General features: G+C 36.6%; 2 protein-coding genes across 2 annotated transcripts; both read left to right on the top strand.

The window, feature by feature from the left end:
* The first annotated feature begins 7,486 nt into the window (after positions 1-7,486).
* On the top strand, positions 7,487-10,879 carry LOC107770221 (uncharacterized). Its single transcript, XM_016589499.2, has 3 exons — positions 7,487-9,827; positions 9,931-10,195; positions 10,330-10,879. Exons 1-3 carry the CDS (start codon positions 9,713-9,715, stop codon positions 10,547-10,549), a joined length of 600 nt encoding a protein of 199 aa, XP_016444985.1. The 5' UTR covers positions 7,487-9,712; the 3' UTR covers positions 10,550-10,879.
* A 1,123-nt stretch (positions 10,880-12,002) lies between these two features.
* LOC142171452 (uncharacterized) lies at positions 12,003-19,299 on the top strand. Its single transcript, XM_075233809.1, has 3 exons — positions 12,003-12,241; positions 12,315-12,421; positions 17,134-19,299. The coding sequence occupies exon 3, from the start codon at positions 17,304-17,306 to the stop codon at positions 18,726-18,728; it is 1,425 nt and encodes a 474-aa protein (XP_075089910.1). The 5' UTR covers positions 12,003-12,241; positions 12,315-12,421; positions 17,134-17,303; the 3' UTR covers positions 18,729-19,299.
* The last annotated feature ends 7,294 nt before the right edge of the window (positions 19,300-26,593 follow it).

Here is a 26,593-nt window from a genome sequence, read left to right as displayed (position 1 = left end):
ATGGATAGGAAATTATTTGGAAGTCGGAAAATATATTAGTTATTTAAAGTATTGAAAAGTCATTCACACTTAGAAATATTTACAACTTACTACTCTATCTTTGAAATTAGGAGACATTTATCCATTATGGAAGAATAAGCTAATTATTAGTCTAGTGACAAAATTATTGGGCCTCACAGATTTATACTCAATCCAACCCATGTCTAATTCTTTCTTTCCTATTAAATGTGGTAACTCATTTCTGGTTTACTTACTTGAACTGCAATGCATGACCCATTAATATGGCAAGATTTTCATTCTTAATTCTAAATAGCGTAGTAAGTTGTAAATATTTCTAAGTGTGAATGACTTTTCAATACTTTAAATAACTAATATACACAAAACAATAAAATTATTAACAAAGGGGGGATAAGCAATGAACCTTTAAGCGAAAAATTTCCTTCAGAACTTGATTAATGCAAAAACAATTCTGAGCCGAGCAAATACACCAAACCAAGGGCAAATCGGCAGATGAGTAGAAAATCTAGCAACGAACTTTCTAAAATTCGAGCCCGGACCGAAACTCGACTGTACCTCGTGAGTCTGCTGGTTTTTGGCGTGCGAGATGTGACTATCAATGAAGCTTCACAAGGTGTTTTTAGGCTTGAATTTGAGGCATTTTTGGGTCTTAAACATGGTAATGAATTGCTTGAATTTTCGAAAGAAATAATGAAACGAGTAGAAATTCACTTAGCGCAGAAGAATTTTTTTTTTTTCAATTCTCTCCTCTATTTTTTCCTTCTTCTTTTTCCTCTTTTCTCCTCACATTTCTCTTCTATTTATAGGAAAAAAATTCGGAATTGTTTTAGATTTAGTTTTTTATTATTTTATTATTTTATTATTTTTTAATTAAAAAGAATTCCCACTTCCCATTTTTCTTCTTTTAAAAAAAATATAAATCCCCACTTTCCTTTACTTTTATTTTTTAATTTCACTTTTTTACATTTTTTTTAAATTTCCACTTATTTTACTTTTTTTTTAAAAATTTCCACTTATTTTTCTTTTTTTTTTTTAAAATTTTCACTTTCTTTTAATTTTTTTTAAAATTTTTAGCTACCTTTACTTTTATTTTTTTAATTTCATCTTTCTTTTACTTTTCATTTTTTAAAATTTTCACATTCTTTTACTTTTATTTTTTAAATTTTTCACTTTCTTTTACTTTTAAAAAAAAATAATTTCCACCTACTTTTACTTTTAATTTTTTATTCCAAACTTTTAATTTTTCTATTATTTTATTCTCATTCGAAAATTAAAAAATATATTTTTTTTTCGTTTTTTTAATTTATTTTATTTTAAATAAAGATAAAAAATAAAAATAATACTAATAGTAATAATTTGATATTTTAAATTATTTTTAATTCTTACCCTATATTAAAAAAATGTAACAAAGCTAAAAAAGTATATATTAAATTTCTAAAAATATTTATATTGTAGAAGGTGGTAAAAATTCAAATATAGTCAAAAATTAGGTGCTCACAACATTTAAAATTTTTTATAGCATCAACAGCTTCAGTTTAGTAATCAATTATTGATAATTATCTACTCCGTATTAAAACATGAGACGATACACTAAAAAAAGGGTAATAGTATAATTTTCCTAACTTTCTCGGCAAATGCCTAAAGCGCAAAAACAAATTCAGGCTTTCAGATCTTCTGCTTTCTTTTCTTTTTATGAGTTCAGGATTTGAATCTTTTTGATTCAGGATTGTTATCATCTCAAGTTACTAGGTTTTAAATTAATAATTTTTATATATTTAATGAATTTCTTAAGACAAATATATAAACTATTGAGTTACTTCGAACCCGCATTCCACACTTTGGCTCCACCCCTGATTGTTGAGTTCTGATACTTCCTCCGTTTCAATTTATGTGAACTCATTTGATTGGGCACGAAGTTTAAGAAAAGAGAGAAGACTTTTGAACTTGTGGTGTAAAATGAGGCAGATATATTTTGTGTGGCTATAAATCATTGTATAAAGGTAAATTATTTCCAAATAGGGAAAGTGGTCATTCTTTTTGGCACGGACTAAAAAAGAAATAGGTTCACATAAATTGAAACGGAGCAAGCAGGAGAGTCCTGCTAATGAATAATGATCAGTGAAGAATCCGCGTGAGCGCCCCTAACAACATGTGGCATATTATGTTATCAAGTTGTTGTTATTTCGTAAATTACCTGGAAATTTGATAATGCACGGTCAATGTAACAAGCTAAAAGTTAAGTATGTCATATGATATTTTAATTGCGAGTAACAGATGGGACAGTGTAATCAAGCTATTTCGAATGCACGCTGAATCAAGGGATTCCTTTTTTTTTTTCGTGTATAACCGTGTAAGCAGCAATAGTACTATTAAAGGTTGGTCAGAGCAGATGTGAATTCACATTTATATACTCCCTCTAACCTATTTGACTAGACACCAAACTTAAAAAAAATAAAAAATAAAAATTAAACTTGTGGTATAAAATGAGGCACATATATTTTGTGTGGCTCTAAATTATTGCATAAAGATAAATTATTTCCAAATATGAAAAGATGTCATTCTTTTTTACACGGACTAAAAAGAAAATAGGTTCACCTAAATTAAAACGGAGTAAGTGTGTAACAATAACTTCTATAAACTATTGGGTCCATCCCATGACCCAGGTGAAAGAAGATGAAACTTCTTTTTTTTTTTTGGTTTTGTCAAGCCAGTCAATTTAGAAGTTTAATTTGGGCAACTAACTTTTGAAGTGAATATTGATGTCATTGCATACATCAATATGAGCATACTTCAACTATAAATATGTGTCTCTACCTTCATTTATAATCACACAAAAATAAAGAGAAAGAGAGTGATTTATAGAGTAAGAAGCAAAATACTCTGTGAGGAAAAATATAGAGAGTTTGAACGGTATTGTAGTGAGGTGAAAAAATCAAAATAGGGTTATTTATTTTGAGTGTTTAGTGGTCTTGGAGTATTTTACTCGGTACCACAAATTGTAAAATCCTCGCTATAGTGAAATCAGTTGCTCCTCTCGACCCGTGGTTTTTTCCTTATTCAGAAAGGTTTTCCACGTAAAAATCTTAATGTCCTTGTTTCTCTTATTATTACCGTTAGTTACAGTATTTTAGTAATCCTCATTTACTATAGTCATATACCGCGAATATTATTTTTGTGGGGTTAGTTTTCCCAACAACTGGTATCAGAGCACAGGTTCTGCTCATTCACAGAAATATTATTTACAGTTAATTTTACTCTGTGACAAAAAAAAAATATCAGGAGTAAAGTATGAAGTAACAAGATTCAACGGTAATGACGGTTTCTCCATATGGTAAAGAAGGATGAAGGACATGCTCATCCAACAAGGGTTAGACATTGCACTAGATGGAAAAGAGGCAAAGCTGGAAACCATGAAAGCCGAGGAATGGGCAGACATGGATAAAAAGGCGGCTAGTGCAATCAAACTACTATTGTCCGATGAAGTACTCAATAATGTCGGAGATGAAAATAGTGCTGTGATATTGGGAAAAGACTATAAAGTCTATACATGTCCAAATCCTTAACAAACAAGTTATTTTTTAGAAAATAACTTTATGCCATCCATACGAGTGAAGGTACAATTTTCTTGTCTCGTTTAAATATGTTCAATGGATTAATCACGTAGCTGGCAAACCTTGGAGAAACAATCACTGAAGTAGATAAGGCTATCATGCTTCTAAACTCGTTGCCATCTTCCTATGATAATTTGACAACAACCATCCTGCATGGTAGAGATACCATCGATTTAAAGGAGGTTACATCAGCAATCCTACTCAATGATAAGATGACGAAGAAGCCCGAAAATCAGAGGCAGTCTCTTATCATGGAAAACAGAGGAAGAAGTTTTTATAGAACATCAAATAGCCGTGATAAATCTAAAGCTCGTAGAAAGTCCAGGAACCGGTCAAAGGGTAGAAATTGCTACAGTTGCGTTCAATCCGGTCACTTCAAAAGAGATTGCCCAAAGAAAGGTCGAGGCGAGAGGAGTGGCTAGAAGAATGATGTCAACACAACCGCCTCAGTGCACAACGATGATTCGATGGTTCTCTTCGTTCACGAGGAGGAGGAATGCATGCACTCAGCAAGCCAAGAGTCAGAGTGGGTGGTTGATACAACAACATCCTACCATGCCACACTGGTAAGAGAATTCTTTTGTAGGTATAAAGCAGGAGACTTTGGAATGGTCAACATGGAAAATGTCAGTCACTCACAGATTGTGGGGATTGGCGACATTTGTATCAAGACAAATGTCGGATGCGCATTATTTTTAAGAGATGTGCGGCACGTACCAGATCTGCGAATGAATTTGATTTCAGGGATCGCTCTAGATCGAGACGGGTACGAGAATCGCTACGCCAATAGGAAGTGGAGGCTCACCAAAGGATCATTGGTGATTGCTAAAGGAGTTGCTCCCTACACATTGTACAAGACAACCGCTGAGATATGTGAAGATGAATTACATGCAACTGTAGATGATACGCCTGTAAATTTATGGCACTGGAGATTGGGCCATATGAGTGAGAAGGGACTGCAGATCCTATCCAAAAAGTCACTCATCTCATTTGCAAAAAGTACAACTGTGAATTCTTGTGATTATTGTTTATTTGAAAAACAACACACGGTATCATTTCAAGCAACTCGTAGAAAAAAATCGAATATACTTGATTTAGTATATTAAGATGTTTGTGGTCCAATGGATGTAGAATCAATGGGAGGTAACAAATATTTTCTCATATTTATTGATGATGCTTCACGAAAATTGTGGGTTTATTTCTTGAGAACCAAAGACTAGGTATTTCAAGTATTTCGGAAATTCCATGCTTTGGTGGAAGAGAGACAAGTCAAAAATTAAAGCGTCACAGGACAAACAATAGAGGAGAGTATACTTTAAAGGAGTTTGAAGACTAATGCTTAAGCCATGGAATCAGACATGAGAAGACAGTTCCTAGAACCCACAACACAATGGTGTAGCTAAAAGGATGGATCGTACCATTGTCGAAAAAGTGAGAAGTATGCTCAAAATAGCAAAACTACCTAAGTCATTTTGAGGTGACGCAACTTGCACAACATCTTACTTGATTAACAGAAGCCCATCAGTTCCATTGGAGTTTGACATTCCAGAAAAAGTCTGGACCAACAAAGAGGTGCCCTACTCCCATCTGAAAGTGTTTGGATGTAAAGCTTTTGCACATGTGCCGAATGAGCAGAGAACGAAGCTGGATGACAAAGCTATTCCCTGCATCTTCATCGGTTATGGAGACAAAGAGTTCGGCTATAGATTGTGAGACCCAGAAAAGAAAAAGATTATCAGAAGCAGAGATGTGATATTTAGAGAAGATATGGTCGGGATTGATAGTGATCAATCAACAAAGACCAAAAATGATAATGGTACAGTTACTAACTTTGTTACTACTCTTACTGTACTTGTTCGTAATCCTTCCACGGATGAAGAATGGCACACGGAAGGCGTAGATGAAGAGGTTGCTGAGCAGAAGGAGTACCCTAGTCCACAAGAGGAAGAAGGAGAGCAACAACAACAAGAAGAAGGACAACAACCTTTGAGAAGATCTGAAAGAGAGAAGGTAGAGTCCACAAAGTATCCTTCATTGGAGTATATCATCGTCACTGATGAGGGGGAGCTAGAGAATTTCAAGGAGCTGCTATATCATCCGGAACAAATCCAGTGGATGGAAGCCATGCAAGACGAGATAAATTTTGTAAAACAGAATAATACATATGAACTGGTTAAACTTCCAAAAGGCAAAATACCACTCAAGTGCAAGTGGGTCTTTAAGCTCAAGAAAGATGAAAATGGCAAGTTGGTCAGACACAAAGCTCGATTAGTGGTAAAAGGTTTCGAACAGAAGAAAGGTATTGACTTTGATGAAATTTTCTCACATATTGTCAAAATGACTTTTATTCGAACAATCTTGAGCTTGGCAGCTAGCCTATATCTTGAAATGGAGCAGTTGGACGTGAAAACTGCGTTTCTGCATGGAGATTTGGAAGAAGAGATCTATATGGAGCAACCAGAAGGTTTTGAAGTAAAGGCGAAGAAATACACGGTGTGCAAGTTGAAAAAGAGTCTTTATGGGCTGAAACAGGCACCTAGGCAGTGGTACAAAAAGTTTGACTCATTCATGAGAAGTCAAACGTACACAAAGACTTTTTTAGATCCATGTGTATACTATAAGAAATTCTCTAACAATAACTTTATCATCTTGTTGTTATATGTGGATAGCATGCTGATTGTAGGACAAGACAAGAAGTTGATTGCTAAGTTGAATGAAGATTTGTTCAAGTCATTTGACATGAAAGACTTGGGTCCAACACGATAAATTCTAGGAATGGAGATTGTCCGAGATAGGACAAATAGTAAGTTGTTGCTGTCACGGCATAAGTATATTGAATGTATACTTAAACGCTTCAACATGATGAGTGCTAAACCAGTTAGCACGCCTCTTGCTGGTCATATGAAGTTGAGCAAGACAATGTGTCCTACAACAAAGGAAGATAAAGAAAGTATGGCTAAAGTTCCATATTCATCTGCCGTTAGGAGCCTGATGTATGCAATGATATGTACCAGACCTGATATTGCTCATGTTGTCGGTATTGTTAGCAGATTTTTTGATAATCCCGGAAAAGAACATTGGGAAGCTGTGAAGTGGATACTTAGGTATCTAAAAGGAATCTCAGATGAATGCTTGTGTTTTGGGAGATCAGATCCAGTCTTGAAGGACTACACAGATGCTGATATGGTAGGTGATTTTGATAATCGTAAATCTACTACAAGTTACTTGTTCACTTTTTCAGGGAGAGCTATATCATGGCAGTCGGAGTTGTAGAAGTGTGTTGCACTTTCTACAATCGAAGCGGAGTATATTGCCGCTACTGAAGCTGGAAAGAAGATAGTTTGGCTGAAACAGTTCTTTCGAGAGCTTGGATTACATCTAAATGAGTATGCCGTCTATTGTGACAGTCAAAGTGCAATAGACCTGAGCAAAAATACCATGTATCATGCGAGGGCGAAGCATATTGACTTGAGATATCACTGGATTCGAGAAAGGATAAAGGATGGATCTATGCAGGTCAAGAAGATCCATACAAGCAAGAATCCTTCGGATATGCTGACTAAGGTGGTACCAAGAGACAGGTTCGAGATATGCAAAGAACTTGTCGGCATGCACTCAAACTAGAAACTCCGATGTTACTTCCTTCAGGTGCATGGGACTAGAGGGGGAGATTTATTGGGTCAATCCCATGGCCCATGTGAAAGAAGATGAAGCTTCCTTTTTTGGTTTTGTCAAGCCAACCAATTTAGAAGTTCAATTTGGGCAACTAGCCTTTGAAGTGAATATTGATGTCATTGCATACATCAATATGGGCATACTTCAACTATAAATAGGTGCCTCTACCTTCATTTGTAATCACACCAAAACAAAGAGAAACAGAGTAATTTACAGAGTAAGAAGCAAAATACTCGGTGAGGAAACATATAGAGAGTTTGAGCGGTATTGTAGTAAGGTGAAAAAATCAAAAGAGAGTTATTTCTTTTGAGTGTTCAGTGGTCTTGGAGTATTTTATTCGGTACTACAAATTATAAAATCCTCGCTATAGTGAAATCAGTTGCTCCTCTCGGGCCGTGATTTTTCCCTTATTCAGAAGGGTTTTCCACGTAAAAATTTCGGTATCCTTATTTCTCTTATTATTACCGTTGGTTAAAATATTTTAGTAATCCACATTTATTATAGTCGTATACCGTGAATATTATTTGTGTGAGTTAGTTTTCCCAAACATAAACTTCAAGCATCGATATAGTTAAAGAATTATATGTCGGTTGTGAGTCTTCCTTCCTTTGTTTTTCCTTTTCAGATTCTTTAATTGGATTTAATAATCTTGGTCAAAACCAGATGTTGACTGAGCCCATGGACTGTGATCTTGGCTGAAATAGTAGCTTATTAAATTGGAGTATAATTCATGAAAAGGGGGGAAAACCCGATTTTATTCGTTTTTTCTTTTGTTTTTCCACTCGAAAGATAGCACGATTTTTTCCCTTAATTCGTACATTGGGGAAAAAGAAACACTATGGGCAAATCACATACCACTCTTGCTTTTGCCTGTGCAACATTTACCAATTCCCACTTCCAAATATTGTAAGAACATTTATTATTTTAGGTTTTATAATAGATTTTTAAAATCAATATTAGTGGAAAATTTGATGAAGTAACAAACTTATAGGCACATACCATAGGTTGGAAGAATTACAGAGATTGTCCAATTGGATGATTAAAAAAATAAATTCGCACATACTCTTTGATAGGAGGTAATTAAGCTTCATTATACCACCAACCATTACCAATCAAAATCTTTTGTAATTTTATGGCTGAAAATTATTTTCCACTCCTAATCTTTCTTTAACTCTTCCTTAAATTTTGAACAACAGACACTCTTCTTCTTCTATCTTAAGCGATGTCTAATTTTTATGTGATTTGACAAATACATGCGTGTGCATTATTGTTTCATATTAAATTCAATATAAGATAATATGAAAATTGTTGCATTGATAATACCAGGATTATTAATACTATACTTTATTAATCAAATAATACAAAATTAGTACTCCATGCATTTCAATTTAGATGAGGTAGTTTGACTTGATACAAAGTTTTAAAAAGAAAGAAGACTTTTGGAACCATGTGGTCCTAAAAGCTTAAGAGATAAAAACTTTGTGGGCCCATAACATTTGTGTGACTATGAAAATTTCTTATTAAGGGTAATGTGTTATTTTTTGTATTATTTTAAATTGTTTTAAAATATAGAAATGTGTTATTTTTTTTTGGACCGGACTAATAAAGAAAGTGTGTCATTTAGTGGGGGTTTGGACATAAGAATTGTAAAATTCCAAAATATGGGGAAAAAAATTTTCAACCCAAAATTAGAGTTCTGTTTCGACATGAATATAATTTTGGGTTGTTTTTGAAGTTTTGTGAGTGATTTGAGTGAAAAATTTGAAAAACAGCTTTTTGAAATTTTTTAAATTTTCGAAAATTTTCAAAATGCATTTTCAAGTGAAAATTAAAATTTTTATGAACAAACGTTGATTTCGAAAAAAAATAAATTTTTTTTGAAAAAAATAATTTTTTTTTTATGTCCAAACGGGCTCTTAAATTGAGACGGAGGGAATATTAATATTTCTCCTATTATGATAAGTCTAACCAAACTAGGCTAGCTGGCTACTGGCAGGTAAAACATTAGGCTATGAAGGGAGTAAAAGAAAAAGAAAAAGAAAGAGAAAGAAGATAATATATCGGGCCCAGATCTGCTGTGAAGGTAAAGATAAAGGCCCATATAATTGATCCTTGATCCAAAAGAAAGGGTCCCACGAGTGATCCAGTAGATCACGGAGAAGTGTCTCAGTAATAACACAAGGAAGCAAATTAGGTCCCACCTTCAAAACCGAAGATCCTTACGAATATTCCCCTAATATTCCTCTCCTCCCACCCCTCCAAAATGGATAACATTTCTCTTTACCTTCCCTTTAAAGCCACCGCCCATCTTCTTCTTCCTCGTCATCACTATATAAAGCCTTCGTTTTTTCCTTCAGCTTCCTCATCTTCACATAACGATTTGCAGAAGTTACACGAATTCTATAACAATGTTTTCAGAAGTTGAACAAGAACAGCTTATTGAGAAACTCGAAATCTTCAAGATCCAAGGCAGAGATAAACGTGGCCGGAAAACCTTGCGCATCATCGGCAAATTCTTTCCTGGTACATTATTTATTAAAATCCTTTATATTTCATTTTCCTGATTTTATCCTGTTGAATTTTTGGCCTAAAATATCGATTTTGTTTTTATTTTGGGGCTAATCAGCTAGGAATCTGAGTGTTGAAGTGGTGAAGAAGTATTTAGCGGAGAAGATCTTTCCAGAACTTGAGAAACGCCCGTTTGCCGTGGTGTATGTTCACACTGATGTGGAGAAAAGCGAGAACTTTCCTGGAGTATCAGCTTTACGATCCTTCTACGATGCGATTCCGGTGAAAGTTCGAGAGAATCTGGAGGCTGTTTACTTTCTTCACCCTGGCCTTCAAGCTAGGCTTTTCCTTGCCACGTTTGGTCGCTTCATTTTCAGCGGAGGGTAAGATTGTCAATTCCTAAGAATTCGTGCATTTTAATTTTTAGTATTTGATTTTAGAACGAATTCAATTTTAGATTACTTAAAAATGGATGTGGTCCGGGTTTTGATTGGGTGTTTGGCGGGTGTATGTGCAGGTTATATGGGAAATTGAGGTATGTGAACAGGGTGGATTATTTGTGGGAACATGTGAGGAGGAATGAGATTGAGATGCCAGAATTTGTGTTTGATCATGATGAAGATCTTGAGTACCGTCCGATGATGGATTATGGTTTGGAGAGTGATCATGCGAGGGTCTATGGTGCGCCTGCAGTAGACTCTCCCGTGTCAATGTATTCCATGAGATGCATCTCATAGGCGAATCAGACGGCCTTTGCACTCTTTTTGTTCCATAGTTTTAATATGTAGAAACCTTTTGTTTTTTTTTTTTGGTTCTTTCCAACCACTTTAGGAGCCTTTGTTTTGTCTGTACATACAATTAGGTATAGGTTAGTAACTAGCAAGCCCTTTGGCCTTGGTTTTTTGTTTTTCCCTTGTTATATAGAGGAAAGAAGGATGATAGAGTCATCAACTAAGAAAGTATTGGTGATTTCTTAGATGAGAAATCCTGCTGTATATTTTGTGATTCGGATCTGGGATGTACTTTTTATCTTATCCAAGATGAATATCCTTAATGGGGAATAAAAAGATTTGTGGTGTAGAGGATAAAGAAAATAAATTACTGCATTGTTAACGCGCAAGGACCAAAAGACTAGACACTAATTTATTCAAGTATATCTAGTGTTCACCTCTTCCCATCATTAGCAATCAAAATGTCTTATTCTGGCTAAAGGTGGATGAATTGGAAAGCCACATTTATTGGTGGATCTGTGGCGTCAAATATGTTCAAATTGATCATTTTGTGAAAATGTTGAAGTCAGGACAGATATGGAAACATAGTTTCGAATTGTAAACAGAAGATAGTTTTTTTTTTTTTAAAGAAAAATATGATTTGGTCCTTAATCGAGTTGATATATGCCAGTGCATACACATACTATCGAGAACATGATTATTTTCAAAAGGTGTTGAAACAAATGCATCTTCCACTAGATTTGATTCGAAAATTAAACTGATGTCCTTTCGGATTGAAATTGATTGCTATATGCTTCAAATTGTCTAGTTGGAAAACTTGTTATAGTTGTGAACCCGCTCTTACGGGACGAGCTGCGAATCTCCAAGACTGTAGCTTAATATTTTAGTTTGTTTCTTTTAGGTATTCCCTGTTCAACTTGTTTGACTGAGCACACAGTTTAAGAAAAAATGAAGACTTTTGGAATTTGTAATCCTAAACAAATCAAAAAGGGGTCTAGACTATTTGTGTGGTTATAAAAGCTTTATCATTAAGGATAGAGTTGGAAGTTTAAGTTAAATTGTTTCCAAATTTAGAAAGGAATCATTCTTTTTGAAACATAAACAGACAAAAAAGGAAATAGGTTCACATAGACTGGAACAGAGAGAGTATTATAATACTACATCCGTTTCAAATTAGACGAGGTACTTTTCTTTTTAGTCTGTTCCAAAATAAATGACATATTTTTAAATTTGAAAATAATTTAACTTTAAACTTTTCATTTTACCCATTTGATTCTTAATGAGAAGTTTTTATAACTATATAAATGTCATGACCCCCACAAAATTTTTATCCCTTAAATTTTTAAGTCACAAGTTTTAAAAGTCTTCTTATCTTTCTTAAACTCTGTGCCGAGTCAAGCTGCATAATTTAAATAATTTAAATGGAACACTAACGAGTTTTGGTGAGAGAAGTAAAAGAATGGAGTAGGATTAGGGATAGGACACGCTTTTCGTCCACCTTTATTCTGGGGGCACTAAAGCACAAAGCACTACGCAAAGAAGGAAGGGAGACATGAAACTTTGGAAGCCTGCAGCTTAACATTAACGTTTTTGTGAAAGTCCATTCATACTCTGCATTCTTGTCCAATGACCCATCCCATCTGATATTCTTTATGAGGGAAGAGTATCACTTCGTTTTCAAGAAAACAAAGCAAGAAAGTAAGTGGTTGAGTTAAGCTACAAATGCCTTTGAAATGCAAGCTAATTCTCCTTTCTCTTTTTTTTTGTACAGGCCCTGTAATGTGGAATTCACTGTTCTCAGTTTTGTTCAGGACAGGTCTGGTTCCTTTAATTATGAGAGCAGATGCAGAGGAGCTAAACCAAAACCTTGTTTTATAGGTCAGCTAAGCCCGAACCTTTTTCAGTTGTTTAACTTTCTTTTGGGTATGGGAGGCCAAGAGTCAAAATTCAAATGGGACGAACAGACCTAACATGTTGAGAAAATACACTTCAATAATGTAGCAACTATCAAGTAACAACTCAATGCTCCAGGCCCTTAATCACAGTTCATATACTTTACTCCACTGGACCACAGAGCTAGCAAATTATGAGACTAAAACGCATTAAATACTCAATTAAATTAGAATGAGTTTTGTCTAGACAATTGAAGTAGTAGTGCTCTGAACATACAAAATATTTTTCACTTTTCAAGATTCAATCTAACACATAAAATGGATCACGGAGTAGAATTTAACCATGACATTGGAGAGGGAATCTCAGCCGAGCCAATTAGGAGGTGGCCAGAAAAAATCAGTGTACCAGGGAAACATGCCATTGGTCCGAGAAATGCATCCTCCATATGAAATCCCCCAAGTGAGTAGCCTTTATCATGTTTTAGCGCATCCCAAAAATCATGAAAATCTCCATTCTCAGCTCCCCTGAACTGATCTGTGAATAAAATCATATTTCCTCTACACCCTGGAAAATCTTTAGCAGACACACGGTAAGACCAAAAAGATGCATCATCTCCTACAAATATGACTTGGTCGTTCAAGCTTGTAACCTTCCTATGTTAAGAGGAATAATGACATGGGTTAGTTAGACAATTGGTTAGTGGTAGCTATAGTTAATTATATGAGTTAGTTGTTAGTTAGTGGAAGTTAGTTGTGTATAAATATATGTGTACAAGTCATAACAGACATAGTGGAAAATGAGATTCTCTCATATTTTCTCTTCTTCTCTGTTTCACTCTTCTCTCTCGATCTAGAAACTTCCATGGCTGCGTCTCAACATGGTATCAGAGCTATGGCAGCAAATTGATCGCGCAATTCACATTCTTGTGACTGTAAGTCAATTGTTTCTTATTCTCTGTAGTCGCTAGGTCGAGTTCTGTTTCTCGTTCATTTTGATCGAACAATGGCGGACTCTTCGATGTCAACATTGGCGGAGATTAAAATCGATCATACTCATCCTTTGTTTGTACATCCATCCGACAGTCCAAGCTCTGTTTTACTTCCGGTTTAGCTCCAGGGATCCGAGAATTATGGGCTATGGAGAAGGTCGATGAGAATTGCATTCCAAGCCAAACGAAAGCTAGGGTTTATTACTGGTGTGAACAACTAATTTTTGACCACATCCAAATTATATATTATTTTAGTGTAAATATTTTTTTTAGGTTTAATCTTAATATTTTAAACTTTTATCTTACTCTTAATAGGTTTTGTTTAAAAAAAAAAACTACAAAAATAGTCACATTCTTAGAGTATAAATTTTATTTAAATAATTCAAATATATATATATATATATATATATATATATATATATATATATATATATATATGGTTTTCTTTTAATTAGAATTTTAATAAGTAAGCTATAGAATCTTTCTTAGTATCATTTAAAGTACATGTAAATATTTAGTTTTCCTATATTATAAGAAATGTTGGTTAATCTTCTTATCTTAATTTATCTTTTTAAAATAAAAATAAAAATAAGCAAAATGAAGTTAACGTCACAAAGATAAAGTTTGTTAACAAATTTTTATCTCAAAATCTGATATTTGCTAATAACTATCCCAATCCCATTATCCCTATTTTTAGCCTAATCTAATCCCATGGTCTGCTTATTCCCTAACCCCTTCACTTCCCCTCTTCTTCACGTCTCCCCTCATAAAACTCCCCACCAGCCTCACATTCCCTAACATTAACTTCCCAATCCCCATGGCCCAAACTCTTTCACGTACACACTTTCACACATCCATCACACACACACACACTCATTCTATATATAGCTCAAATATTAACTGGTATCGAGGGGGAGGGAAAACTCAATCTCAAGTTCCATTCTGTTCTCACAAAGCACACAAAGTTGGGAATTTTTCGTTCAAGATTCACGCTTTAAAGTTCTCGACGAGTTTTGGGTTTTGGTTTGAAAGTTTTCTTGTTAGTTCGTTTCGCTGTCGAGGAAGTCGTTGTTGAGGTTCTTTTCTTCCCTTTCCCGTTCTTAAGTTGCTGCGAATATTCATGCCAATTGCCTTTTGATAAGTTTAATGTAATTCTGTCATCTCTGCCTTACATGATTGATCCATAATTTCTTTACTTTGACTTACTTGCTAAGATCCTTTCTAATCTTGAATATTCATTAAAAAAATATTTTTTTTCCGAATTAGTTTGATATGCGAGATTTTGATGTAAAAGGCTAAGTGTTTTAAAGTAATATTATTTACTGAATTGTTGTGACAAGAATTTGGTAAATATGAGCCGATGCACATGGGTTTAATTGGATGAGGTGTTATGTTATTGTGCTTCTAGTTTATCATGTTGTCTTTGTTTATTTATAATTTAATTTTATCTTGTTTTTGGTTAGTCATGAGTACTAAATAATTTGATCTCAATTCTAAAGCGTTGATCAGTAGTATTAGAAACACAGTTTGGATCCTCAAGTTATTTGGGGCGTTGGGTGTTGCTGGACACTTTAAAAAAAATAAAGTGAAGTTTGGGTCTAAGGTTAAAAATGAATTTGGACTTGATTTTAGGTTTAAAAATAATTTCGAACCCTTTAACCCCTTTAGAAAATACTAGACCTGATCCATACTTTATATTCTTAGTCTTACCAAGTTAATCCACGTAAAAAGTAATTAAATAAAGTAGTTAAACTTTACCATGTCCTCCAATAATTTCAATTCGTATCTTTTTGTACTTCACAATAATCTCAAACTTAGAAATGGAACAATCATAAATACGTTAGAAAAGCTTTAGACGCATTTTAAATATTAGCCCATGTGTTCATACCCGAACCTTGGATTGATATGTTTGAGTAATAAAAGGGTCATGTGCGCATTCCCGCGTCTCAATGCTTTTAAATTTATAATAATTATGTTTAACCATATGTACATTTCGTACCTCGGTTTAACATCTAATTTCAAAGAAGTAACTTGTGTGCGTACCGCATCTAGGTCAAAGTAATTAATAAAATACAATAATTAATTAAGTGATAATAGACACATCACAACTAGTAATATACAAGCATAGCCAATAATTGATTTAAGCCTTACGTAAGTAAAAAAAAAAGCGACTGTACTAGAACCACGAGACTCGAGGGATGCCTTACACCTTCCCCTCGGTCAACAGAATTCCTAATTCAGTCTTCTGTTTTCGTAGACCATAAATAAAGAGTCAAAGCTTCCGTTTGATAAGGGATTCAAATAAAAGGTGACTTGGAATACCAAAACTCAATTCCAAGTGGCGACTCTAAATAATAAATAATCCCTTTTCAAAACGTCACTTTAATTGGAAAAACTCTTCTAACTCAGCCTCGTAATAGGGTTGCGTGGGAAAAAAGAGGTGTGACAGCTCTAGCGACTCTGCTGGGGATAGCTACTAATAAGAATTCTAGCTTTACATATTGATTCTTGTTTGGCTTTTATCATGCTTTGGATATTATTGTGTTTGGAAGCCTAATGTGCTATTTGTCGCTTCATTACCGCTTTAACATTTATTTGAACTGTGATATAAATTGTATCCTCTCTCACACCCCTCTGAGTCTTCTGATAGGTAGTTATGTTGTGTTTGCCTACCAGCATCACAAAATTTCTGTCTTGAGATAAAGCCAGTTAGCCTACCAGCTTATGGTGAAGGATTTAGTCACACATGTTTAGGCGGGAGAGCCGTTAGCTAGCCAGTGCTGTTCTACTACTAGTGACGCTTGATGCTCCTCGGCTCGGGTCGTCCACTCGGGTAAGCCAGGTCTAGATACCATCTCTTTTAGGATTTGAAAATTTAGAAGAACAAGCCACCAGCAATGAATATCCCTAGTAGGCTACGCTTTATTTGCATCATATGCATTGAACTTAGCGGGACTCGGCACAGGGGCCGGGCCCATATAGGACAGGTACCAATTTTTTAGACCAACATGTTCATTTTTCTATGCTACATGTAACATTATTTGGTAGGCTTTACTGAAATATTGACCGGCTTTAGGATAGATTGATTGAACAGGGAAGAGAGAAAGAGAAAATTTCCTCAAAATTTCCATAAAAAACCCATTTTTTATTAAAAAAACAAAATTTTGAAGGGTTCTAATGTGTAAAATCACAATTTTCAAAATGGTTATTTATTTATTTAGACCGAACTACGCGGGTTTGATTCTCACCGGATGTGAGATACGTAGGCAATCTTTATCAGGTTCAACCCCACCAAAAAAATAAAACAAAACAAAACAAAAGTGTCTATGGACTATTATTTTTTTTTTCAAATAATAATAATAATAATAATATAGTCACTTTATCAGTTTTATCTCTTTTGACTAGTTTTGTCCTTGCATTCGGTCCTTTTGTCGAAATAGCCTTGAAACCTTTCTTAGAAATGCGAAATGGCCGTTTTAACAAAAGAGGCCAGTTTTTTTCCGTTCACTTGTTTTTAAGAAAAAATAGTCATTTTGAGCCTTTTATTTTTTTAATTTCATGATTATTTTACTAATGTAATTAATTTTTTTTAGTCCCACAGTTTGGCTTTTTATTTTTTTTATTTTTATAGAGTCAAAACCCATGAAATCGGATTTTTCGTGTCAATAATATATTTGATTAAAGCCTAATCTTGTGTCTGGGTAAACAGGTACACCATGAGTGGGGAAAGAGGTAAATTTTTGAAAAGAGGCCCAAATCAGAAGGGATACCGGATTTTCTGATTGTCGATCAGATACCACAGTTGTTGTGGGATTGGTGGAGAGACTTTAAGGAATATGAGCGAAACCAAATAAAAAGTACTTGGGACATTTGGTTCACATGATGACAATCAAGCCCAGGAGGGATGTGATCGAAGCTTTGATTCCGCACTGGGATCCTGAAAACAATGTGTTCCGTTTTACCGACTATGAAATGACTCCGACCTTGGAGGAAATCGCCCATTTTCAGGGGTGGGGCCGCAATCTTCGCCGCCAAAGGCCCATAGTACCAAAAAATGTGAATGAGGGTAAGTTTCTGAAGCTCCTGAACATAAATTACGGACAATATGAAGGTTTAGGAGGCAAGTGGGTTAAGTTCGAACTTCTTTTTCACTTGTATGGCCTAAAATGCAATTTCGAAAGGAATGTGGAAAAATTGAAATCAAAGGAAAATAAGAAAACATGGAAGGTTCACAGAAGGTTTGCATTTATGGTTGCTTTTTTGGGGCGTGTAGTTTTTCCGGAAAGGGAAGGACGCATGGATCTCCACTTGGCAGGTGTAGTTGAGGCTCTGACTTCAGAAGGGGATGATTATACTTTGGTCCCTATGATTCTTTCTTACATTTTTCGTGCTTTAACTAGATGTAAATTGGGCGCGCAAAACTTTGATGGCTGCAACATTTTGCTACAGATATGGTTTTTGGAGCATTTTTATCGTCATCCTACGATCACTGATTTTAGGGAGCTATGGCCCATTCATACTTATGATCACCAAAAAAGAATTGATGAATGTGACTTACCAGAAGGGATAGATGCCTGGAAAGAACTACTTCTTACTCTGTCCGCCAAACTGATCACTTGGAATTACAATTGGTTTTCCTCTAAAGAGGTCATCTGTGAGTCTGCATACCATTCTTATTTGGTACTCATAGGATTGGATGGTATTCAACCCTATGCTCCACTTCGGGTAATGCGCCAGTTTGCACGACTACAAAAGGTGCCGCCAACACGAGATATGAGCAAGTTCTGTTATGATTTTGGTAAAGATCAACCTCATGACGAAGAAGAAATTATAAAAATTTGGTATGCAAGTAAAGTCTCGGAGTTGAATGAGATGGTAGAAGACCGAGATCGTGGAGAGGTGATCCCTGAATATATTACCTGGTTTAATGATCCTTCGTCATTTGGAGATAGGCCTGAGGGGTCGAACAGGAGGAGAAATGATCAAAGAACTATAGAAAGGCTGAAAGAGGAATTGGAGCATGCTCAGATGACCATAGCCAAACAACAAGCCCAGCAGCAAGACAGAGTCGCTCAGATTCGTTTAAATATTGAGAAATATTATCAATTTGCCTTACGAGTCATGGATAAAGATCTAAAACATGCTAAAAATAAGGCGGCCCGATTAGAAGAAGAACTGGCAAACACGATTGGTTTAGTCAGAAGAGTTGAGGCGAACAAAAATGCTGAAATCTATAAGCTGCAAGAAGACTTGAGTATTATTGAAGAGGATGCACACCAACAACAATTGGAGTTTGATCAGTAGAAAGAGCAGTTTGAAAGAGAAAGGGCCCACTGGATACGCTCAAAGGGTCAGCTTTATGCACAATTATAAGAAATAAAAAGGCAAAAGAGGTGTCATCAACATGCAGATTTTGAGGCAGAGCGGCGTCAGTGGATGATTGAGAGAGGTGTGCTAAACCGTCGCATTAAAGAATATGAGGGACGGGAGGCTCAGATGGGGCAGGCCCTCAACACTACCCAGATGTGGTTGCAGAATTGTCACGTGAATATGGGGCAAGCAAGAGAGCAAGTACTTCGATTGGCAGAAAAAGCAGCATATATTCATGATGATCATCGCCATCTAAACAATGAGAAAGTTGGTCAACAGGCACGTGCCCTCGTCCCACAGTTGCCAGTGGTGTTTCAAAATTTATACGAGACTTTGGGGGGAGAATGGAGGCCAAGAGATGCAGATCATTGATGATATCAATTTAAGCAAGAAGACCATTGAAGACTAAAATTTTAGTGCAATCAATTAGCTTTTAGTTTCATTTTCGTTTGTTGCATTTTAATTTTATATTTGGAGTCTTTTATTCTTATCAATGTTTATTTTATTCCAGTCATGTTCATGTCTTTAGAGTCAGTAGAGTCAGTTTCTATATATTTTCTTTTCTCTCATTGTATATAAAAAAAATTGGTTGAAAATGAATGAAAAATATTTTAGTCTGTTCTATTTTATTTTAAAAAAAATCAAAAAATCAAAATTGTTATTATTTCTCCCCTGAACTACGTAATGGTCTGATTCATGCGGCGTCATGATACATAGGCAATCCTCATTGGATGCGATCATAGCCATAATTAATCTTAAAAGAAATAAAAAAAAAGAAAAAAAAGAGCGTTAAATTCAAGAGGAAATAAATCAATAAGTCGGAATGAAGCATAAAGCCTTCTAAGATCATTTTAGAAATGAAAATGGCATTAGGTGCATGACATACAATGTGTGATTAACATCTGCAATATGCCTAACTCTAACACGTTTGTTGTTTGTCATTTTAAAAGATAAAGTTAAACAAAGGTGGTTGGTTTGTGGTTTAAACCGGTGACTCACCCTTACAACACGAGATCAAAAGGAAAAAGTAGAATGGCAAACAACAGTGAGAATGAGTCAGATAATGATGATGTCCACGGACAATTGGTTGAACAAGGTTCAGGGCTGGTTGAAGAAGTAAGAGTCTTGAAACAACAATTGGCAGAGATGTACCAAGCCTGGGTGAATGGACATGCACCGCCGCCTTCGGATAATCTTCATAATGTGTTAGTTGAAAATCAAGTGCCCATCTACATAACAAGTAACTCATTGTACCAACCTGGATTTAGTCCAAGCATTAACCTTCCCACTATCCCTAGTACCTCCATTCCATGTCCTCCAACCGCACCCCTCAGAAATGACCCACCTACTGTACCCATTGTCCCTACTTTCACTGTTCCTCAACCGACTCTTGCCCAAAAGTCCAACAATGATCCACAACTGAATGCTCATGATGCCCAACATTACTCTCCAGAACTGGCTTTCAAGATTCCAGATTCATACAAGCATACTCCTCATAACGTGTTCCCAATCGAGATCAAAAAACCCGACAAGAATATGGAACAAGAGGAAATGACCAGAAAAATGAATAGCCTGGAACAAACCATGAGAAACATACAAGGTTTGGGAGGCCACAAGAGTGTTTCGTTTAACGATCTATACATGTTCCCCATGTTCATTTGCCACCCGGCTTCAAGACCCCCAAGTTTGACAAGTATGATGGGCATGGTGATCCCGTTGCCCATTTGAAGAGGAGCAGGAGGCAAAGAAGAATTACTCATGGCTTATTTTGGGGAAAGTTTGACGGGAATTGCTTCAGAATGGTTCATAGATCAAGACATATCTCACTGGCACGTTTGGAACGACATGGATCAAGATTTTGTCCAATAGTTTCAGTACAATATTGATATAGTTCCAGACCGCTCCTCTCTCGTCAACATAAAGAAGAAACCAACAGAAAGCTTCAGAGAATATGCAATCAAGTGGAGAGAGCAGGCTGCTAGGGTCAAACCACCAATGAAAAAGGCAGAAATGATTGACTATTTTCTCCAAGCTCAGGATCCCGATTACCTCCATTACATGTTGGCCACCATTGGTAAACCTTTCACTGAGGCGATTAAGATTGGTGAAATAGTTGAGAATGGCATGAAGTCGGGTAAAATTGTGAGTCAGGCAGCCCTTAAGGCGACCACGCAAGCAATTCAAAGTGGGTCAGGCAGTTTCGGAAATCGAAAAAAGAAAGAGGAAGGATCCATGATGGCATCTGGGTTCGGGGGAGTTCAAAGAGGAATAGTTCCTTATTATGTGCAATTCCAACAGGGACAATCCAATTCTCCTCAACATTACTATCCACCTCAGGGTCCCCGGTACTCAGTTCCCCCACAACAATACACAGTGTTTAATGCTCAGGCTTATGCTAGGCCTCCCAATCACCAGCAATGGCGGGCACCAATTCCACAAGGCTCCCGTCAACTCCGGCCAAATTTTCAGGCGCCATATAATCCTCGTCCCCGACAGGAATATGTAAGAGAACAAGAGCCAAAGAAAGAGTTCACCCTAATTGGGGATCGTATACAAGCCTATATCGAAAGTTGATGCAGTTGAAGTTGATTGAACCTATCATGTCGCGTTATGTGAATCCAAATTCAAAATGTTTTGACTCCAATGCAAGATGTGAGTATCACTCTAACACCCAAGGTCCTAGTACCGAAAATTCTTGGACATTAAAGAAAGCCATTGAAAATTTGATTGAAGCTTTGACAATTGTGGTAACAAACAATGAGGATACTCCTAATATCACAAATAATCCGCTCCCAGCTCATGATAATACACATTTTATTGGGATGATTTATGATGATCGAGATTATAAGCAATCCGGCAAGACAGAGATGGATGTTGGAACCATAGGGCCAGAACCAAAACTGATAGTGAGCCCACCGCAATTGGCACCGTTGATTGTGAAAGGTGCAAGTTCTAGTTTGAACTTGGCAGGTTCTGAAAAAATGATTCTCTATGTCCGTGGAAGCACAAAAAAGGTTGAGGTTCAATTGGGTGGGCCAAAACTTTACATCCCCGGGGGCCTTCAAAAGATCGTTCCGAATAATAGTTTGAGAAATATAACAGAGCCAGTTGTGATCCGACTTGTTGCACAAGTCCTAGTGACAAACACAAAAGCTATTCCCTGGAATTATAACAAGACTGTCATGACATACAGAGGAAAAGAGATAGTTGAAGAAATAGATGAAATGGGGGGTTTGACCCGCTCTGGAAGGTACTACTCACCAGAGGAATTGAGAAAAGCTAAGCAAGCCAGGGAAAGTCACTTGCCAGTGAAAGAACCCGTTGCAGAAAAAGAAGCGGAGGAATTCCTTAAGAAGATGAAAATGCAAGACTACTCAATCATTGACCAACTAAGGAAAAATCCTGCTCAGATATCGTTGTTATCTCTACTTTTGCACTCGGAAGAGCATCGCCGTGTGTTGATCAAAACTCTGAACGAGGCATATGTCTCAGAAAAGACAACTGTGAATCAACTAGAAAAAATGGCTGAAAGATTCTTTGAAGTAAATAGAATTACTTTCAGCGATGATGATTTGCCTGAGGAAGGGGTTAGGCACAATAGAGCTTTGCCTCTTATGGTGAAATGTGAAGGGAACTACGTAAAATGAGTCATGATTGACGGAGGCTCAAGTGTAGATGTATGCCCTTTTTCTATTCTACAACAGCTGAACATTGACACTAACAGAATTCAGAGTAGTAATGTCAGCATCAGAGCTTTTGATGGTTCAAGAAGAGACACTATTGGGGAAATCGAACTCACCATGACAATCGACCCGGTTGATTTTAGCATTGTCTTTCAAGTGTTGGATAAGGAGACTTCCTATAATTTTCTTCTAGGAAGGCCATGGATCTATATGGCCAGAGCTGTACCATCCACCCTACATCAAATGGTCAAATTCGAGTATGACAGGCAAGAAGTTATTGTTCATGGGGAGGACGACTCATCCGTCTATAAAGACCTGTCCCTTCCATGTATCGAGGCCAAGGAAGGGTGTGAATCCATCATATATCAAGCTGTTGAGGTGATTGAGGTTGACCAAGTGGAAGAAAGAAAACCAATTTTGCATCCCCGTCTTTCAGCCACATCCATGATGGTAGCAACACTGATGTTGAGGAACGACTATGAACCAGGAAAAGGATTAGGATCCTCTCTACAGGGAATTGTGAACCTTATTGCTCCTTTTTTGAAGAAAGATACCTTTGGCTTGGTTTTTAAACCAACATCAGCTGACATAGACAGAGCCAAGGCCCGCAAAAATAATGGTTGAAATTTTTGTCCAAACCAATCCCTCACATTGCCTACTCTTTTGTCAAGCCACAATTTGAAGAAGTCCAAAATCCTGCTACTCAGGATGACATTGATGAAGCTTGCCAGGGTCTCAAGGAAATGTTCTATGAGATCAATATGGTTCAAGTTGGTGAGGGCCCTAGCCGTGCAAGTATTCAGTTGATTGGTCCAGATACCTCGCTCAACAACTGGGAAGCAACTCCTCTTCCCATCAGGAAGGAGTCTTGATAGTCTGTTTTGTTGCTTTTTCTGTATTTGGATTATTTTAAGGGTTGTAATCTAGATATTTTAGTTTAATTGCTTTTCTTTGATGTTAACCCTTCTATCCTTTCTAATTCAATGAAATGAAGTTTCAGTTTCATAGTAAAATTATGTCTTTTTATTTCCCTAATTGTTGTTAATTTCTTATCATTTTCAGTTTCGTTAATGCTGGTTTTAAAAACATGACATGCACGCAGAATTCATGCCCAGATCTTTAAAAGCTGTCTAATCTCGACATAATGAATCAAGAAGTTGAGTATGATGAAGATGAGGCTCTTAAGGAAATAAAAAGGGAATTGGATCAATTTGAGAATAAGCCTAAACCTAACTTAAATGAAACTGAGGCAATTAACCTGGGAAGTCCTGAAGAAACCAGAGAAACAAAAATAAGCATTCATACTGAACAAAAGACTAGAGATGCCATAATTCAAGTTTTGTTCGAGTACAGAGATGTATTTGCTTGGTCGTATGATGACATGCCGGGTTTGAGTGCCGATTTAGTGGTTCATAAGCTTCCCACATACCCTAATTTTCCACCAATCCAACAAAAACAAAGGAAGTTTAAGACAGACATGAGTGATAAGATTAATGAAGAAATCACGAAGCAACTAAGTGCAAATGTGATCAGGGTCGTCCGATATACTACATGGTTAGCAAATGTTGTGCCGGTTCGAAAGAAGTATGGAAAAATCAGAGTTTGTGTTGACTATAAGGATTTAAATAAAGCAAGTCCAAAGGACAACTTTCCCTTACCCAACATTCATATCCTTGTTGACAATTGTGCTAAACATGAGATCCAATCTTTTGTGGATTGTTATGCCGGGTATCACCAAATTCTGATGGATGAAGAAGATGGAGAAAAGACCTCCTTCACCACTCCATGGGGAACTTATTGTTATAGAGTCATGCCATTTGGTTTGAAGAATGCAGGGGCAACTTACATGAGGGCCATGACTACCATATTCCATGACTTGATGCACAAAGAGATTGAAGTGTATGTTGATGATGTGATCATTAAGTCCAGAACACAAGCTGACCATGTGCAAGACTTGAAAAAGTTCTTTGAAAGGCTACGAAGGTACAATCTCAAACTCAATCCAGCCAAATGTGCATTTGGAGTTCCTTCTGGGAAGCTTTTGAGTTTTATAGTTAGTCGAAGAGGCATTGAGTTAGATCCCTCCAAGATAATGACCATTCGAGAGCTACCTCCCCCGAGGAACAAAACAGAAGTCATAAGTTTACTCGGGAGGTTGAATTATATCAGCAGGTTCATCGCACAACTTACAACCACATGTGATCCCATTTTCAAGTTGTTGAAAAAGAACGCCGCTATCAAGTGGACAGATGAGTGCCAAGAAGCTTTTAATAAGATCAAGGAATATTTGTCAAATCCCCCTGTCTTGGTCCCGCCGGAACCTGGTAGGCCTATGTTTTTATATCTGTCAGTAATGGATAGTTCTTTTGGTTGTGTTCTGGGTTAACATGATGCCACACGCAAAAAGGAACAAGCAATATATTATTTGAGCAAAAAGTTCACCACTTATGAGGCCAAATACACTCTTTTAGAAAGGACATGTTGCGCCTTAACCTGGGTCGCCCAGAAGCTTAGGCATTATCTTTTGGCCTATACAACTTACCTTATATCCCGAATGGATCCCCTGAAGTACATCTTTCAGAAGCCGATGCCAACTGGAAGATTGGCAAAGTAGCAAATCTTGCTCACAGAGTTTGATATTGTTTATGTCATTCGCACTGCCATGAAGGCACAAGCTTTGGCTGATCATCTGGCAGAAAACCCGGTTGATGATGAGTATGAATCTTTGAACATATATTTCCTAGATGAAGAGGTTAATTTAGTTGAAGAAGTAGTCCAAGATGACAGTCAAATTTGGAAACTATACTTTGATGGGGCTGTCAACATCAAAGGCGTAGGGATTGGGGCAATTCTTGTATCACCTACTGGGCAATATTACCCTGCCACGGCGCGACTTCGTTTCTTTTGTACAAACAACACGACAGAAATGAAGCTTACATCATGGGTCTGAACATGGCAATAAACCTAAATGTGCATGAACTATTGGTGATGGGAGATTCAGATTTGCTTATTCGGCAGGCTCAAGGTGATTGGGAGATTCGAGACATCAAGCTCATTCCATATAGAAAATTTGTGGAGGATCTTAGAAAAAGGTTCAAGTCCATCGAGTTCAGGTACATTCCTAGGTTTCACAATGAATTAGCTGATGCCTTGGCGACCCTGGCCTCAATGCTTCCATATCCGGGTAATACTCACATTGACCCATTAGAAATTCAAATTCGGGATCAACATGGTTATTGCAATACAATTGAAGCAGAACCAGATGGTGAACCATGGTACCTTGATATTAAACAGTTTCTGAAAATAAGAGAATATCCGAAACATGCTAATAGGAATCAAAAGAGAACTATTAGGCGTCTCCCTAATGGTTTCTTTTTGAGTGGGGAAATCCTATACAAAAGAACTCCAGATTTGAATTTGTTGAGATGTGTGGATGCCAAAGAAGCTGAAATGATTATGAATGAGGTGCATTCGGGAGTTTGTGGTCCGCACATGAATGGATATGTTCTAGCAAAGAAAATCCTTCGGGTGGGATATTATTGGCTTATTATGGAGCGAGATTGCTTTCATTTTGTTCGCAAGTGCCACCAGTGTCAGATTCACAGTGACTTGATTCACTCGCCGCCTTCAGAGTTGTATCCTATGTCGTCTCCTTGGCCTTTTGTTGCATGGGGAATGGACGTCATTGGCCCAATCAAGCCAAAAGCTTCAAATGGGCATAGATTCATTTTTGTTGCAATTGATTACTTCACCAAATAGGTGGAAGCTATTACATTGAAATCAGTTACCAAGAAAGCAGTAGTAGACTTTGTTCACTCCAACATCATCTGTCGTTTCGGTATTCCAAAAACCATTATTACAGATAATGATGCTAATTTGATTAGTCATCTGATGAAGGAGGTATGTGAACAATTTAAAATTGAGCATCGCAATTCTACTTCTTACCGTCCCAAAGCTAATGGAGCTGTTGAAGCCGCGAATAAGTACATCAAGAAGATTCTTAGGAAGATGATCCAAGGGTCTAGACAATGGCATGAGAAACTGCCTTTTGCTTTTTTGGGATACCGGACAACTGTCCGTACATCAGTTGGCGCAATGCCCTATTTATTGGTTTAT

The sequence above is a fragment of the Nicotiana tabacum genome, chromosome 17 (assembly GCF_000715075.1).
Source record: "Nicotiana tabacum cultivar K326 chromosome 17, ASM71507v2, whole genome shotgun sequence".
NCBI lineage: Eukaryota > Viridiplantae > Streptophyta > Magnoliopsida > Solanales > Solanaceae > Nicotiana > Nicotiana tabacum.
Note: the sequence above shows the minus strand (reverse complement) of the source record. Positions and strands in the feature narration are given on the sequence as shown.

Coding starts and splice junctions, on each gene's coding strand:
- LOC107770221 (XM_016589499.2), top strand. CDS start 9,713: ATGTTTTCAGAAGTTGAACAAGAACAGCTTATTGAGAAACTCGAAATC. Junction 9,828..9,930: donor CATCGGCAAATTCTTTCCTG/GTACATTATTTA, acceptor GGGGCTAATCAG/CTAGGAATCTGAGTGTTGAA. Junction 10,196..10,329: donor CGCTTCATTTTCAGCGGAGG/GTAAGATTGTCA, acceptor GTGTATGTGCAG/GTTATATGGGAAATTGAGGT.
- LOC142171452 (XM_075233809.1), top strand. CDS start 17,304: ATGATGACAATCAAGCCCAGGAGGGATGTGATCGAAGCTTTGATTCCG.